The following is a 16,273-nucleotide window of genomic DNA, read 5'->3' as shown; positions in this document are numbered from 1 at the left end:
ATTACTTTTATTATTCCTGTTTAGCTGATTATCCATGAGGTCCCATGTACCTTTTCCAAGTTTGTTGATTTGCTGAATGCAGTTTTTCATCTTGTGTGTGACCTACATTTATATCATTGCATTTGGCCCCACTGAAACATCTGCTTTAATGATGTGACTCACTTTATTTTGTATAATTTCTCTGATTAGTGATTACTGTCCTGTCATTTTGGGGCATTCACAAATATTTTCAGCAAAAATGTTTTATGGTTTTTCCACATTTGTCATAAAGATAGTAGATAGCATTTAAAGAATAGCAAAGACACTTGGAATTACACTGAAAATACCCACTGAATACTGACTATCTCCAAGTTTTCAGATCTTCCAGTTTTTAATTTCTTTATATGTTTGATAGCTTTTTTCTAGTCTTTTATGGCTGCTGTTGACTAGTCCTCAGCTAGTAAAAATCTTCATGTACTTATTGGGAGGTTGGTTAGTTATGACTGCTATGTATTGGTGTAAATATCAGATGGCAGTCGCATCCTGAGACAGTCATTCCTATTTTATTCCTCTCCTATCTGTTTTTAATGTATTGACTGTCTTAAAGTGACCAAAGATGATACTGCAAAAAATTGTTCAATTTTACTTTAATGTAATATACAAAATATCCATTCTAAATTGCAAATTAATACATTTTGTATAAAATTCAATGTACAGTATCTTAAATTTGTTTAAATAGTAATATAAACATAGCTTTAGGGAAGAATCAGTCCTGGAGTGATGCAGTCTTTTGTTAATTACAGTTCATTTTTTATGTCCCTGCTATTTGTTAAAAAAAAAATCCATCCTAGATTCTAGAAACATCCTTACGAGCTCAGATTTGATTCCAATCAAAACAAGAATGAACTCCCAGAGTTTTTTTTTTCATTTCAGCTTTTTTTTCCCCACACAGATGAATAAAATCCTGCGCTAGGGCCTCCAGTTTGAGTGTCATTTGCCATCTGCTTCAGAGCTCATCTTCATCTGATAAAGCATCAAGGTAATCTGTATCAACATATAAGAGAAATCCAGAAAACAAACTGTCTGCCCATGTTGGATCAGAAAAGAGGCCATTTTGGTCAGTATAGAAGATTTCCAGCCACACTTCATCTTCTGGCTGAAGGTAGATCACTGTGGATCCAGAGGCTACATCGTGGTTGCCGGTGTTCGCATCAAAGGTCTTGATCCGGTACTTCCCATTGTGAACCAGCCCAATGGCAAGGTGCTTGTTTGCTAAGGTGATGTCATAAGAAAAATAATAAATCCCTGGGATGGCACAAATGAACTTTCCTGTGGATGGGTTGTAATGCTCCCCCTCATTGAAGAGGACTTTATTGAATACAATTGGTAATCTTTCCTCTGGGTAGCTTGTGGTGATGCCGACAGAAAAGGCAGATTTCAGCACTATCTTTCCACACTTGCAGACCCCTGGTGCACCTGGCTCTCCTCGGTCTCCTTTATCTCCCTTAGGTCCAGGTGGGCCAGCTGGACCTACTTCACCTTTGGCACCAATCAATCCTCCAGGTCCTTTCTTACCGGACTCACCTTGGTCTCCTTTCTCTCCAGCTGGTCCTAATGGCCCAGTCTTTCCTCTTAAACCTTCAAAAACATTTTAAGTTAGTTAATCATTGCACATATCACCTCAGTAAATGATTGTGTTGGCTATTGTGTGTGCCTGAACAAACAAGAAAAACCTGGTCAGAATTTCAAAATACTCTAGAAATACTTTCCAAATTTTCTAGTAAGTTTGCAAAAGCAATGCCAGTTTCGAACAAATGACCAGACTTCACAGCCTGCAAGTCCTTTGTTTCTGTATTCCTACTTATCTTCATGTGTCTTAATTACACATTAAAAATTTTTATATTGCTGCCTAAGCTTCAGGTGCTGCTGATGGCAAGGACAACAGCATAACTACCTACATAGCAGTACTTGTGCATTAAATATTTCCTACAAACAGAGCATTTTTAGTGCATACCTAAGCACCTGCTAATCTTTTATGCCTGGCTAATGGTACAGGTGAGATTGTCTATTTGACACCACACATGCTTCATTCTTCCCAAATTTTTTAGCATCTGTGCGAAGAAAGGTTGTGCACAGACATTTCTTCACACTGATATAAGTATATGCATATTAGACATATCTAAAATATATGTGCATGCTTTCTTTCTCTCACTATCTTTATATATGCATCACGCATAAACCCACACAAGCCTATACACACATTCATCATATATATATAGATACACACACACACACATATATATATACACACAGATAGGTATAGATAGATAGATAGATAGATAGATAGATAGATAGATAGATAGAAACATACATACATGAATAGATAAATAGGGAGATAGATATAACAGGGATGATTAAAAATCTTGCTTTCTTGTGCTACTGCGTTAGGTTACACAAATATTCAATACCTGCACTCCCTTTTTCACCTTTTTCTCCCTTCCTGCCATCTCTACCATCTCTTCCTGGAAGACCAATGCGTCCATGTGGCCCTGGGGATCCATTGGCTCCAGGGGGGCCAGCAGGGCCTGGCAAACCTGGGATGCTACAGATGTATCTGGTGTAGTAGTTTTCTCCTTTGGCCTGGCTTTGAAGAGGTTGTTCGCTTGTGTAGATGGCAAAACTTGTAATGTACAGCAACACAAACATCCTCAGATCTGGAAAAAAAATAAATTAATAAGACGCTCTAGTCACATGCAAATGGCTCTGAATATGTAAATAAGTGTGACACTGTGATGCATTATACACAGTAGAGGTGCAGATCTCAACCTGGAATTTCTGCATTACCAAAATCCATGTAGGAGGCAAGGAGGAAAGTCTGTCAGGTTGGAGCTTTTTCTGGGCACTGGGTACATGTTGTTGTATGTCTTTCAAGTAAGTAGCTGTAGACTGACACAGTTAACTGGTGAATATCAGCTTTTTGGGGCCAATTGTTGACACGTGAAAAAATAATCTGGATTTTTTCAATGCAAAAACCTTTGATTGCATAGTTTATTTTGTCTTTGGGCCATATATAAGCTTTACAGATAAAAACCCTCTTGCTGGAGGAGTTAGTCTGTGCTAGAGGCATGTGCCTGTAGTGAGGATAAAGCATACACCTTCAGTTCATTTTGAAATTTGCCCTTATGGTAGCAAATGGATCTCCACTTTAAATAACTGCGGCAGAAACTTGCTGAAGCTGCAGAAAGGATGGCAGTTGGAGAGCTACAGCTTCAGTGCCTCTTGGAAACAGCACAAGTAAACACTTCACCCTAATCGGTCAGGTGGAACCAGGGAGCTGCCCTGCCCTGCAGGGGATAGTGGAATGTGAATAGGCTGCTAACAGCTAGAGTTTTTTAAGCCTGGCTTGGGCTGTCATATACAATGAGCTGTGTTGTAATATCTTGCAAGAAAATTGGTTAAATCCTTAAATATATAGTATTTGGGTGTTTTCATAAACTATTGGATGGATGGAAAGATTTCTCTGTCCCTCTGTATACTGGAATACTAAAGAAAATCAACTGTACAGTGACATGCTGAGTAATTGCAGTACCTGATATACAAAGGTGTCTTAAATTAATGTTGCATTAGCAGAGAGTCAGTCATGGGTCAGGTGGGAACCTACAAGTCAAGCTGTTTTTTCTAGTTCCTTTGCTGTCTTCTCAGAAAATTTGTGTGTTTTTTTTTTATTTGAGCTGTCCATTCCTTCAGTGTTAATTTACAAGCATTCAAGGAAATCAGAATCCACTGGTTTCTGTGGGGAGAAAAAGAACAAGTAGGATTGAGAAGAATATCTGTGGAATGCAGTCTTTTTATTTACAGCGAATCACAGACTCATAGAACCATTAAGGTTGGACAAACCTTTAAGATAAGATTATCAAGTCCAGCCATACACCTAACACTGTCACCATGTTCATCACTAAACAATGTAAAATCCACAAGTTCCTTGAACACTTCCAGGGATGACGATTCCACCTCTTTCCTGGGCAGCCTGTTCAAATGCTGGTCAACCCTTTCTGTGAAGAAAGGTTTCCTGCTACCCAATATAAATCTCCAGTGGCAGAACTTGACATTATTTCCTTTAATCCTGTTCCTTGGGAGAAGAGACTGACCCCCAGCTGGCTACCCCCTCCTTTCAGGGAGTTGTAGAGAGTGATAAGGCCTCCCCCAAACCTCCAGACCAAACACCCTCAACTTCCTCAGCTGCTCTTCATAGGACCTGTGCTCTAGACCCTTCATCAGCTCTGCTGCCCTTCCTTGGACATGCTCCAGTACCTCAACGTCTTTCTTGATGTGGGATTCCAGAGCTGAGCACAGGATTCAGGGTGTGACCTCACCAGTGTCCAGTACAGGGGGACAATCCCTGCCCTGGTCCTGCTGCCACACTATTGCTGGTACAGGCCAGGTGCCATTGGCCTTCTTGGCCACCTGGGCACAGCTGGCTCATGTTCAGTCACTGTCACCAGCACCCCCAGGTCCTTTTCCACTGGGCAGTTTTCCAGCCACTCTGCCCCAGCCTGTGGCACTGCCTGGGGTGCAGGACTTGGCACTTGGCCTGTTGAACCTCACACAACTGGCCTCAGTCCACTGACCCAACCTGTCCAGATCCCTCTGCAGAGCCTTTTAATCTAGAAATTGTTCTCATTCTCCCCTCTGTGATACTGATTGGCATTAGCTGATTTCTTTAAAACCCCAAGCCATTACATTTATTTGTAGTTCATGATATTTCAGCTGGTATATGGATGGCATGGTCAGATCTATTCAGCAGGGAAAAGATCAGCATATATGTATATATATATGCATGTACACATACACAGTCTTTATGAAGAATTTTTATTTTATGGAGTAGAAAATTATAAACTGTTATGGTATCAGTGGTAATGCAGAAAAAAAAGATGAAAATATTGTATTTGGAGAGAAATAAACAGTGCTCCAAAATTCTCTTCAGTGATATATATTCTGCTTTTCATTTTAGACATCTTGCATCAAATTGGCAGAAACCAAACTATTAATTTTGCTGTCATTTGATAAAGCCTTACCATACAGTCAGGCACAGCAGTCTCCACAAATGGATTAGCATATGAATGCTGAACATTACAGCAGAGCAGCAAATGATAACTCCAAGGCAGTTGTTAGCTACAAGACAAACTTCACAGCAACGTTTGCTCTGATGTACTATTGAGTGAACTCAAACAAAGCTCATGGATTTTCATAGGACTTGAATTAGGGACAAAAAAATCTCTCTGCAGAGAAGAAAAACTTTAAACACCTAGCCAGGAGGGAACAGCTTGGAGGCACTTCATGCTTAAGGCTGCATATGCATTTTACACAAAGCTGATGGATATGAAGCAGACATGACCTAAGGATTAAGGACTGGAAAAAAATCCCGCCCTTTGCCAGATGAAAGTCTGAATCAGTAGGCTGGATGTTCCCACACTGTGTTGCATGTAAGCCAGGCAAAAACAATCTCAACAATTGCTAGTTTTGCCTGTGTCAAGGATATTTTACAAATCAGAGTAAAAACCTTTACACAGCTGCTCCTGTCACTGGCTGGCCAGTATCTTATTGATGTGTGAAGCTGTCTCCAGCTCCCAGACCTCCCCTGCTGTTCTTTCATGTGCCTACAGGAAATTAATTAGTCTGGGAACATGTATTTCTGAAAAGACCGTGGGCAAAATGTCATTTGGGGAAGGTGAGGGGAATGGGGTTGTTGAGATAGGGATGTGTATTTTTCCAAAAACTGTAAGCTAGAATAAGCACATGGTATTCTTCAGAACAATAACAGATATCATCATAGCCATCACCAAAAATAATAATGAAAATTATTTCAACTCAGGGTTCGAATAATGTCATTCCACATTTAGGAAATGGCATTCCAATAGGTTTCAAATCCACTAAGTAGAGCAAGAGTGCACATCAAGGCATTCACTGGAAGATGATGGCCATGCTCATCAGTTCTAGTCATGGAATCATAGGATGGTCTGTGTTGGAAGGGACCTTTCAGATCATCTAGTTCCAGCCTCCCTGCTGTGGGCAGGGACACTTTTCACTAGACCAGGTTTCTTAGAATGGTTTCTGAGACAGATTTTCCAAGTGAGTTCTTAAAGTCATCTCATTCATTTAATACTGCAAAAACATTCAAAAAGCTTTTCTAGATCTTGTTGCAGTCTAAAGAATCTAAATCTAAATAATCAAAAGCAGCATGGCCATCTGGTCAAGGGAGGAGCTTATGCCTCACTACTCCACTCTTGTGAGATCCCACCTGGAATGCTGTGCCCAAATCTGAGGTCTTCAGCAAGGAAAGACATGGACATGCTGGAGCAGGTTCAGAGAAGGCCACAAAGGTCTGGAGCATCTCTGCTATGAGCACGCGCTGGGAGAGTCAGTACTTAAAGGTGGTACTTGTGAGAAAGATAGCAACAGACCTTTTGCAATACGACAAGGGGATATGGCTTTAAACTAAAATAGAGTAGATTTAAAACAGATAGAAGGAAGAGATTTTTTATGGTAATGGCAAAACACTGGAACAGGTTCTCCAGAGAAGTGGGCAATGCCCCATCCCAAAAACATTCAAGGCCAGGTTGAACAGGACTCTAAGCAAAGTAATCTCTCTGAAGATGTGCCTGATAACTGCAAAGGTGTTGGACTAGATGAATTTTAAAGGTCTCTTCCAACACAAACTATTCTATAATTCTCTGACCTCCCTAGAGAACATACTCTGTAAGTTAGATCCCCATTGAAACCAGGGCTCAGCAGAGGCTTTATCATCAAGCCATTAGGAAATCTCATTTTATAACTGATATACTATGTCATTAACATATTTTTAAACTTAGAAATTAAGGGATTGTAAGAAATTCCCAGTTTTGAGACTTTCTGGTATATGACCTAATCTTTCTCACTTGTTCAACTATGTAGGGATAATTCTAAAATTTATTAATTGGCATTGTTTTGAAACAAGCCTAGAAGATTTCCCATAAATCTGTTATAAATAAAAGCTGGGTCAAGCACCAGTAGCTATTAGTCACAAGCTACCCTGGCTATGTTCTTACTTTTTTCTTGCCTTGCTAGTTTGGAATTCACTTCCAATTCATACACACAGCTCTTTAGGCAGTAGAAGATGTGTTTTAACTTCCTTGTGCACAGAGATGTAGATGAGAAGTTGTGATACTTGTGGGCCCTTTCTGTCTGCAGCCCTGGCAATGGATTAGTGGTAAAGAACAAGACAGTCTATATGTCCTTTGGCTTTTCAAATGCAAAGGCCCCAAATACCCCACATTTCTACCATGAATCCTCACTGTGAGATACACAGACCTCCCCCAGCTCTCCCATTCAGGAACTGTGGGGTAGGAGAAACAAGGAGAATAAGGAGATAAGTCAGGATGAGAACCAGAGAGACATCTTCAGCAATTCATTTGAAATCTCACTGGCTATGCCAGTCTTTACCCTCTCAAAACATGATCCACAAGATTCAGCTGTGGATCTGAAGGTGAACCTGCCATTCAATCTGCCACCACTGCTTACCTTTCTACAAGGCCTCAGAAACAGGTGCTTATGGTTTGGCACACCAGACTCAGCAGTTTCTTTGCTCTGTATGACTTTTATGCCATTAAAATATAAATCTTAATGATGAATTCTTTTTCCCCATGGATTTTACAGTGATCATCCACCTTCAGTTGCCCACTTTATACATCTCCCAGCTTGTTTTGTGCAATGGGGGCTATGCTGAACTTTCAGAGCTTCACCTGTAACACCACACCTTCCTCTAATGACTCAAGACCACAGCTGGCCATTACCACACTGCTTGGGTTAGCTACACAATCCAGCAATCTTCACATGGCTTTACACTGTTTTGTTTCCCTTGTATAAGAAGGGGAAAGTGACCCAGCAGTTTTTGAGCAGTCTAAACTTTGGATTCCCAGTACCAGAACAGCTGATGGTGCCCAAAGGAATCAATGAGCCAGTGGGAAGGACCATTAGCTAAACATTTCTGAGAAAACAATCCTTAAAGGCCTCATTAGCAGTGCTGACATTTAACAGTCTCACACACTTAAGTTTGTAGTCAGTCATGTTTGAACAGTCTCCTTCATAACTATGTGAATGCAGTCAGATTTTTCAACCATGTCTGAAGCCTTTGAAAAATTGAGTGCTTGTAATCAAGGCTGGAAGTCCAGTATGTTTGATTTTCAAAATATCAGAAGACTGGGAGCAATTTTATTTCTCAGTATCTGACTAAACATAATCTCTCTAGGTATTCCCATTATTTGGAAGGTTGTTTTTCTGAAAAATTCTGGAGAGCCTGGTCAAGGTGTGTATTGGTGAGAAAGTTTGACTCAGCTGGGGGGAATTTTAACAAGAATGCTGGCAGGCAAAGCAGTTTCACTGCCAGCTGTACCAGAACACACAAATAAATATAACCTGACAGAATTTGTTTTGACAGAAATCCAAGAAGTGAGGCCAGTTGCTTACAGTTGGCAAGTAACATGGAGACAATAACATGTTTGTTTGCAGTATAGAGAAAAATGTCCAGGATTTAACACTGGGAGACTCAGGATATGAGTTTCCCTACACCTCAGGTACAGGCTTATTTGAAATGTTTTCTCTATTTTCTTAAAATAAAATTAGAAAAAGAGGCAGGAAAAATAAATTAGAAGGTGTCTTCAGGGATGACCTAGAATTTGAAAGGTTCATTATGAATCTGGACTGGAATATAGCATATAGCAGCATGTAGAGACCTAAAGATGTGGATAGATGCCTAGAGCAGTGTGCCTATCTCCTGTGAAATGTCTTTCACTTCAAGAAGGTTCCTCCTCTTAGTTTCCCTCCAGCCCTTACCATGAAAATTTCCATCTCCTGTCTTAGATCATTCTGCTTGTAAACCTTGTGATGATAGAAGAGAATTAAAAAAAAAAAAAAAAAAAAAGGCTCAGTAAACCATTTTGGATGGTCTGGAAAGAGGAAAAACAGGGTACAAAAATAAAATGTCAAACTGCAAGGCACATGGGAACAAATAAGAACAAAAGTTACAGGTTCTTACCACAGGTCATGGGGACAGACTTCTCCTGCCTTGTTCCTTGTGCTTGCTTGTGTTCCCACCTGTACTTTGTGAGCAGAACTCCATGGAGAGTTCCTCTCGTGAGAGTAATCACTTTGCATGGGAGTGACTGATGGGGGACAGCCAGCAAAGCAAGAACTACTTTGGGAACTGGATATTTAGCTGAATATGCTGTAGTCCCTGGGCATGTCTTAATTCACATGCCCTCAAGGTAAATGTTGTGTGTTAGATCATGGACACCTCTGAAGATGGATTCTCCTTCACCCAGTTGCTCCCTTGGTACATCATATGGCACCAAAGAACAGTGTTCACCATGTAAGAAGAAAAATGTGAGGAGAAGAAAGTTTCCAGACCCTCAAAAGGGCACTCCTCCTCCAGTACATTGTTTTCTTCTGGAAGTTCATTAGATGATATCACCCTGGCACTGTGCCTTTCTGGGAACTGTGTGGAAAAGTAGGCATCCAGCCAAGGACTACATTCTACATTGAGCTAGGCAGAGACCAAAGGAGCAGTTTAAAGGCTTAGACTGCACTAAGCTGGTTGATTTTTCTGAAGCAAGTTGGGGAAGGTGCCCATAAACTTCACTGACAGAGGAGCAGTGGAGGCTGTGACCTGGGGCAGAGAGCAGCCCTGTTGACCTGAGTGGCAGTCTCTTGTCCCTGTGCTGCTGTAAATTGAAGAGGATATCTGTCCATGGCTTGACATGAGTAAAATTTCCAAAAATTTTTCAGTAATTTTTTTCAAAAATCATCATCGTTAAGATAGTAATGCTTTTAAGTGTACAGAGGGTAAACTTGCAACACAGCAAGCTGTTAGCTTTTCCAGGAGGAAAACTGGAAGTTTTGCCTATCTCGGCAACACAGATACTCAGGACAGCAATGTGAGACCCAGAGTGTGCACACTTCACGGGCTCAATGCCTGAACAACCTGTGGCCATATCAATGCTGGCAGCTTTCTTGCAGGACTAAATCCACAGGGCACTGCAGTAGTCACTGCCCAGAGTTAGCTGGAAGGTCTTGATCTTCTGACCCTTGGTCTAATGTTAACTTGGTCAAGAGCAGCAAAGATAGAGCTTCAACAAGAAACTGAAGTCAAACATAAGAGAGAGGTTGTGACAGTGAATCTGGATCTCACAGATGTGTGAGTGGCTGTGTCTCAGCACAAATGGTAAATGCATTTAAAAGCTGAAGTTTCACTGTAAATTAGTGGTGCTTGAACTTCTGAAAGCCTAAGGCATTTTGAAATGGCATGAGAGCTTTGAAGCTTCCTGTGCTTTTCAAAGTGCCACCAACGTTGGCTCACATGCCCAGCCTCTGGGAATGCCAGGCTCTCATGTCAACCCTGGTGGTCTCCACTTTACTGCTTCAAATAGTCAGTAAAAACCTGGCTTCAAAATCAGTATACTATCCTGACTCTGGCTGTTCTGAGAAAAGTCCTGTTCTCATGGAGGGAGTCTACCTCAAAGATATTACTTCAACAGTATTACTTCCATATTTATATTGGAACAGAAAAAGGAGAGTTTGGCCTGGTTTAGTCACATGTGCGATTGTTATGGTTAATGTCAGATTCAGGAGATTGGAGCCAGGAAGATATAAAAATAGAATAAAATTTATGTAATGTCTGTTTTTGGGTAATAAAAGGTTTTTAAAGTATGCCTCTTCCTGATTAAATCAAATCTTTTCTTTTCAGTGAGGTTGACCTCTTTGTGAAACAGAAGGGCATGCACATTAGAAAGACAGCTCTAAACAGTTTGGAGCTGCAAAATAAAATTCCATTTAAATTCTGTATGGTTTGATAGTTTCTTACTGAAGCAAAGATTTCTGTTTCCATAGAAAAACAGAAGAGACACTGCACCCTTTCTCCCAGCAGACTTGCCAGGAGTGCCGTCTCCACCCAAGCCAACCCTTGGTGTCTGCAGCACCCAGCTGGAACCCAGCACTCACTCAGGACCTGCATTTCTGCTCGATTAAAATGTTCTACAACTTCATATCTCGTGGAGGTTATTGTGTTGGGCAAGGGCTGGCTGTTCCCTGGGACTGGGAGCCATGGAACTCACAGGGAATAGGGTAGCAAGTCAGGATCTCACCAGCCAGAGCCCATCCCCACATCAGGGACCAGGGCAGCCTGGAGATGGCCAGAGGCAACCGTGGCATCTGAGGCCAGACCAGAATATCAGCTTGTGTAAGGGGGTCAGCTAGGCTAAAATAGGGTCCTGGACCATGGGCAGGGTGACAGGACACTCCAGGACAGGCTGGCAGGGATTTCAGGGATGTCAGTGCCTGCAGGACTCTGGGAGGTTTCAGGTTGTACTTATTCAAAGAAGAAGAAAGCATTGTGATCCTAGTCTGGCAGCATAGGTTCAGTCTACATATATGGAATTAACAGTTTTCAGCACAAGGCATTCAAAGGCTTGTTTAATTCCATGTGGATCTTTATGCCTCTCCCCACTGAAGCATTCACTGAGCCACGTAGACAACCTGTGTCCTTCAGAATCTTGTCTTGCTTTCATCTGTCTCCTAATGAGAACCATTTCTATGTTGGACTGTTTGGATTTGTAGAGTCTCAGTCCAGCTTGTTTAGAGTGTGTTTAATACATGAATTGCCATGTACTGTGAAGTGTCAAACTTGCTTATTTGAAAAAAAATTTTTGGATTGTTCTCACAACACGTTGTAAAAATCTAAAATCTGTTTTAAGAGCTCTTTCATGTTGAAATAACACTGACAAATATTTTTCCTCTATATTTCTGATTTTGACAATTCAGGCAGGCAGTTTTAAATTTTGAGGTAAAAAGCTTATGAAGAAAATGGAAGTATTATCTAATTTATTTGTTTTCTAATTTTTACAAACCTTGAAAGTGAAAAACTCATGCTGTTATATAGAATTCTGGGGGATCTATCCACCTGTTTGGTTAACTACTATAGACTACTATGTATCCTAATCACAGTATGTCCTGACAAATCCTGGAGAGGAGAGGAGAGGAGAGGAGAGGAGAGGAGAGGAGAGGAGAGGAGAGGAGAGGAGAGGAGAGGAGAGGAGTTTGTCTTCTTTTGTTTGACACAAATTTGTCTGACACAAATTTGTCTGACACAAATTCTCTTAGAAGAAAGACAGTTTTTCTTGTGATATAATAACTTCAATTTGATACACATAATAATTTGTCACCCTGCTTCTGTATGTACTGAAATCAAATGCAAATCTCTCTTTTATTAGTGGCATTTGATCAAATTCACAGAGAGAAAGAAAGAAAACAGAACACAGAGTTTTTTTTCAGGAGATCTAATTTCTGTTCCTCGATCAGGAATGTCTATTCCATGGCAATTATTTAATCTTACATGATTCTATTTCTTCACCAGTAAAACAACATCATCAATAATGTCAGGGGTAATATTGCTCTTTTGATGTAGAAGCAGGTAATTTCAAGAGCACTTTTCAGATTTTGCTTTTCTTAAGTAATTGTGAAGTGCCATTTTGTATTTCAAATCAATTCTCTCATGGGAGATTAAAATGGATGAGGTCAGCATAATTCTTGCAGGTTTTTTCATTACAGTGCAGATGAGGTCTAGCATCTGATAACTGGTCATTTCTGACAGAAGGTGTTTTCTCACTTAAGTTCTTGCAACAATAATTGGTCTGGTTTCTTTTGAAATCCATCCTGCCTGGGAAGTGTTTGTTTTCTTGAGTTTCTCCAGGGAACAGCACAAAAAAGCTGCAGCTGTCAGTCAACATGTCACTCTTCAGTAGGAAAGTCTGGCCTTTGTCTGGTAAGGAGCAGGCTTTACTTTACATGTGGTGGGATGTGATTTCAGCACAGTCTCCATGGGACATAAGTGGGCATTCCCACAAGCTCTGAAGGTCACAGACTGTTTAGCAACCAGTTAAATCTCATTTTCACTTTAATTTCCCCTGATTTCAGTCTGTCAACAAGTTCCACCTAACCTTGATTCACAGAATGTTAGAGTCACCTTAGGATGTCCCCAGCCCAGCTGGTCTTCCCCTCACAGAGATGCTACTGGCAATAGCCCAGCTGGAGTCACCTGACCCACACAGCAGCATTAGTGTGACCCACACAGCCAGGAAGGGCCCATTTGGGTGATCCCAGGCTGAGTGATGCCCTGTGCCCCCAGGGGGCCCAGACACAGCATCCCAGGCTTCCCTTGGGCAAGGACACACAGGTAGCACACAGTCCTATCCACGTGTGACACAGTCTTGGGGTGCAGCTGCAGTGCAAACACACCCCAGGTACTGGTATGTGCTGGACTATGCCAAAATGCATATATTTCTTAGAAAGAGAAGTGATTCTAGAGAACCCTTTACACAATTCCATAATCAGTGAATAAAATTCTCTGTTATTTTAGTGTCCAGAGTTTTGCTTGAGCTTCTCTCAAGTATCTCCAGATATAATTTACAACGATGGCAATAAAGTCAGTGTTATTTTGCAGTTGCAACTCCATGGCAGCAGACTGCCATGAGTCTTTTTTCATTTTAAACAGTGACCTTGATTTAAATTTATTTCTTAAGATATTCTGGCAACTCTGAGACACACAGTATGCCAGAATCACTTCTAATGATCTGTCCCCCAGAAATTTCCTTACATAATTGTTAATACAAATAAAATATATATGAAAAAGAGGAGTCATGTAGGGCTTAGAGCATATCAGCTGCAAATTTCCATCAGGGAAAAAGGGTTTTGCAATTTCCACTTTAATGGAAACCTACAGAGATTCAGAACATATTGACTTGCAAATAAAGTTGAAATACATAAAACATGGAGAAGCTTTCTCTTGCCTTGGTTAAAATGACCTTTCTTTCTTTCTATTTAAGTTTTAGGGCATGGAATCAAGATGTAAAACAGAAAAAATTATTATAATTTAAAGTCTTTCAGATCAGTTCAGGCAGTCACTTTTCCCTCAGCCAGGGCATATTTTTAATCACAGAAAAATAAGCTTATGTGTACAAGTGTGTATGCACACATGCACATATATATCTTTACATTTACCAGCCAAAGGAGTCCTGTTTTCACTTAGCTTTTCTTCAGTGTCCTGGGGCGTGGTGGATACATTTATGTAAAATATATTATTAAAGTTTTTTTTTCTATTTTACTCTGACTGATGGAATTAATTTTCTTTGAATCAGATCTATTCTCTGATGGCCTAAATTACAATGTACTTAGATTTGTTTCTAGCTGATAAACAGTAAGCTGACATGCAATAAGCTGTTTTTTTGGTTTTATCTTTGTTGTAGTTATCTTCATTGGGCACTGCAGAAAGTTCTAATTTGATATTTGTGATTTTGTTTATTGCTTAAATTACCCTGTCTTGGACAGGTAATTGCAATTGAAAACTCTCCTGTGCTCAAAAGTCATGTCTTTCCTGCTTAGAATTCTCCTTTTCTACTAGTGAGTTGCTGTGGCTTCTTATGAGTCTTCTCTTTTTGCCTTGTCTTTGGAAAAGTTTGAATGTATGTCTGTTCAAATATATATATATATATATATATATATGAACACACACCGTGAAGCTAAAAATATAAGTCTCATAAATTTATCAGCTCATGGGAAAGAATATCAAAACACTTCCTTTGGAGGCTGTTTTCTTGGCATAGCTGCTCTTTTATAGGTTTTTACCTATTCTGCTTATTTTGTTAATGCAGGAAACTAGATCTTTGCAGAAGTTCATAAGCTGCTGTTCCTTCTCAATAAAATTAATTGGTGTCCCAACTTGTTCTCTTGGGGCAATTACGAAACCAACCATAACAGTCATTTCATTATGTCTCTGTTTTGGGATGAATGTTACTTGTGAAGGACTTTGATAAATATAATCAGAAGCCCTTCTAGCCCTGAGTCCTCTGTCCGGGGCAGTGTCCTGCAGCAGGCTCTTGCACTGCTCCCAGGGATGTGGGCAGCACAGAGATGCACCACGAGGTTACCTACCTGCTTCCTCTTCCAAACTGAGATACTTTCTGAGCCCTTGCTTTCTTGTCAGCCTTCTTGGACTCTTTATCCATAAGCACAGAAGGAGCTTAAACTCTGGCTTTTCACAACATTTCTCATAACTGGTAAATTTGTTAAATCAATTATGCACAGAATACATTTGTTTCTTTAAAACGTTTTTATCTCCCTTAAATATTTGTAACTAATAATTTCATTCAGTTCCTTCTATTTCTTGTTTTAAGAGACACTGATTAATCTGTTCATTAGTGCATTTTCTTTCTCCGAAATGTAGTAACATTATGATAGCCACAGCTTTTTCTTTGTTGAGTATTATAAATTTACAATTAAAAATTCTAGTCATTTATTGGTCCACCAAATTGTAAGAGCTGTTTTCCTGTAGTTTATTAACATCAGTAACATCATGATTCTGAATGATACACAAGAACAGTTTTCGTGTTATGTCCTCAGGTCAGCATAAATCCATCATCTCTAACAAAAATGCAAAAGTACAGCTACAAAAAATGCAGCTGCCTGAATTGTTATCTGGCCTTTGCCCACTGCAGCGATTTTCATTTTGCTAGACTTAAAAGCCAAGGAAAGTAGTATGTATAATGTTTGGCTAGGTGACATCAGTGGTTCTTATTAGGAAGAAAAAAACCCCTTTGAGTTCATCAACACTGCATAAACTATGTGCTAGTTACAAACAGCTCAAAGGACAGTCTTTCAAATACTGTATAAAATACTGCTTTCATTGGCACCCTTTTAACAAAACAATCATGATTTCTTAATACAGATGTGTCTCATTATTATTCAAAACCTAGTTTGTTTATTTATCTGTTTTGTCCTCAGACTGTCAGATTGTCCAGGCCCTTGGTTTGCTGCTCACGAGTAACTAGCTGTACACAGCAGTGTGACTGGTGACATGTCACAGCCACAGTGCTGGCCGGGTTGTACTGTGGTGACACTGCTATTGCCTGTTCTGGGTGGCTTTCCTTCTCCTCCTCCTCCTGTGCTTGCCAGCACAGAGCTCCCCTCTCCTTGCTGGGCCCCTGCTACTGCTGAGCTCTCTTACCAGCCCCAGGAGACCAAAGATCAAAATCTGTCCTGCTCCCACCATCAGGCATATGGGGAAGAGACCCTTTCCCCCTTTGTTCCCTGTCTATTGGCATGTAGATTCCCTTGGGTTTTTGCTTTAATTCCTGGACACAAGGCTGAAGGTGAGGGGAAAGGAGAGATACAGCAGAATGTGAAGGAAGCCCAGGAGCAGCCAGGGCCACCT

At 40.4% G+C, this 16,273-nt stretch overlaps 1 protein-coding gene across 4 annotated transcripts in view; it reads right to left on the bottom strand.

Moving 5' to 3' along the window:
• Positions 1 to 624: 624 nt before the first annotated feature.
• The window catches only part of C1QTNF7 (C1q and TNF related 7), a 49,378-nt gene continuing 33,729 nt past the window's right edge, over positions 625 to 16,273 (bottom strand). For 2 of the 4 annotated variants that reach the window (XM_083861591.1, XM_083861590.1), the window contains exons 2-4: positions 3,569 to 3,769; positions 2,448 to 2,693; positions 626 to 1,617 (exon numbers count right to left, since the gene is read on the bottom strand). In XM_083861591.1, coding sequence (XP_083717717.1) covers positions 986 to 1,617; positions 2,448 to 2,685 — 870 coding nt within the window. In that variant the 5' untranslated portion in view covers positions 2,686 to 2,693; positions 3,569 to 3,769 and the 3' untranslated portion in view covers positions 626 to 985. Of the gene's footprint in view, positions 1,618 to 2,447; positions 2,694 to 3,568; positions 3,770 to 16,273 lie in introns of all 4 variants that reach the window. The other 2 variants (XM_083861589.1, XM_083861588.1) reach the window with 2 other exon arrangements.

This window comes from Zosterops lateralis, assembly GCF_965231275.1.
Source record: "Zosterops lateralis genome assembly, chromosome: 5".
NCBI classification, from domain to species: domain Eukaryota; kingdom Metazoa; phylum Chordata; class Aves; order Passeriformes; family Zosteropidae; genus Zosterops; species Zosterops lateralis.
This window is presented reverse-complemented; position numbering and strand designations above follow the sequence as displayed.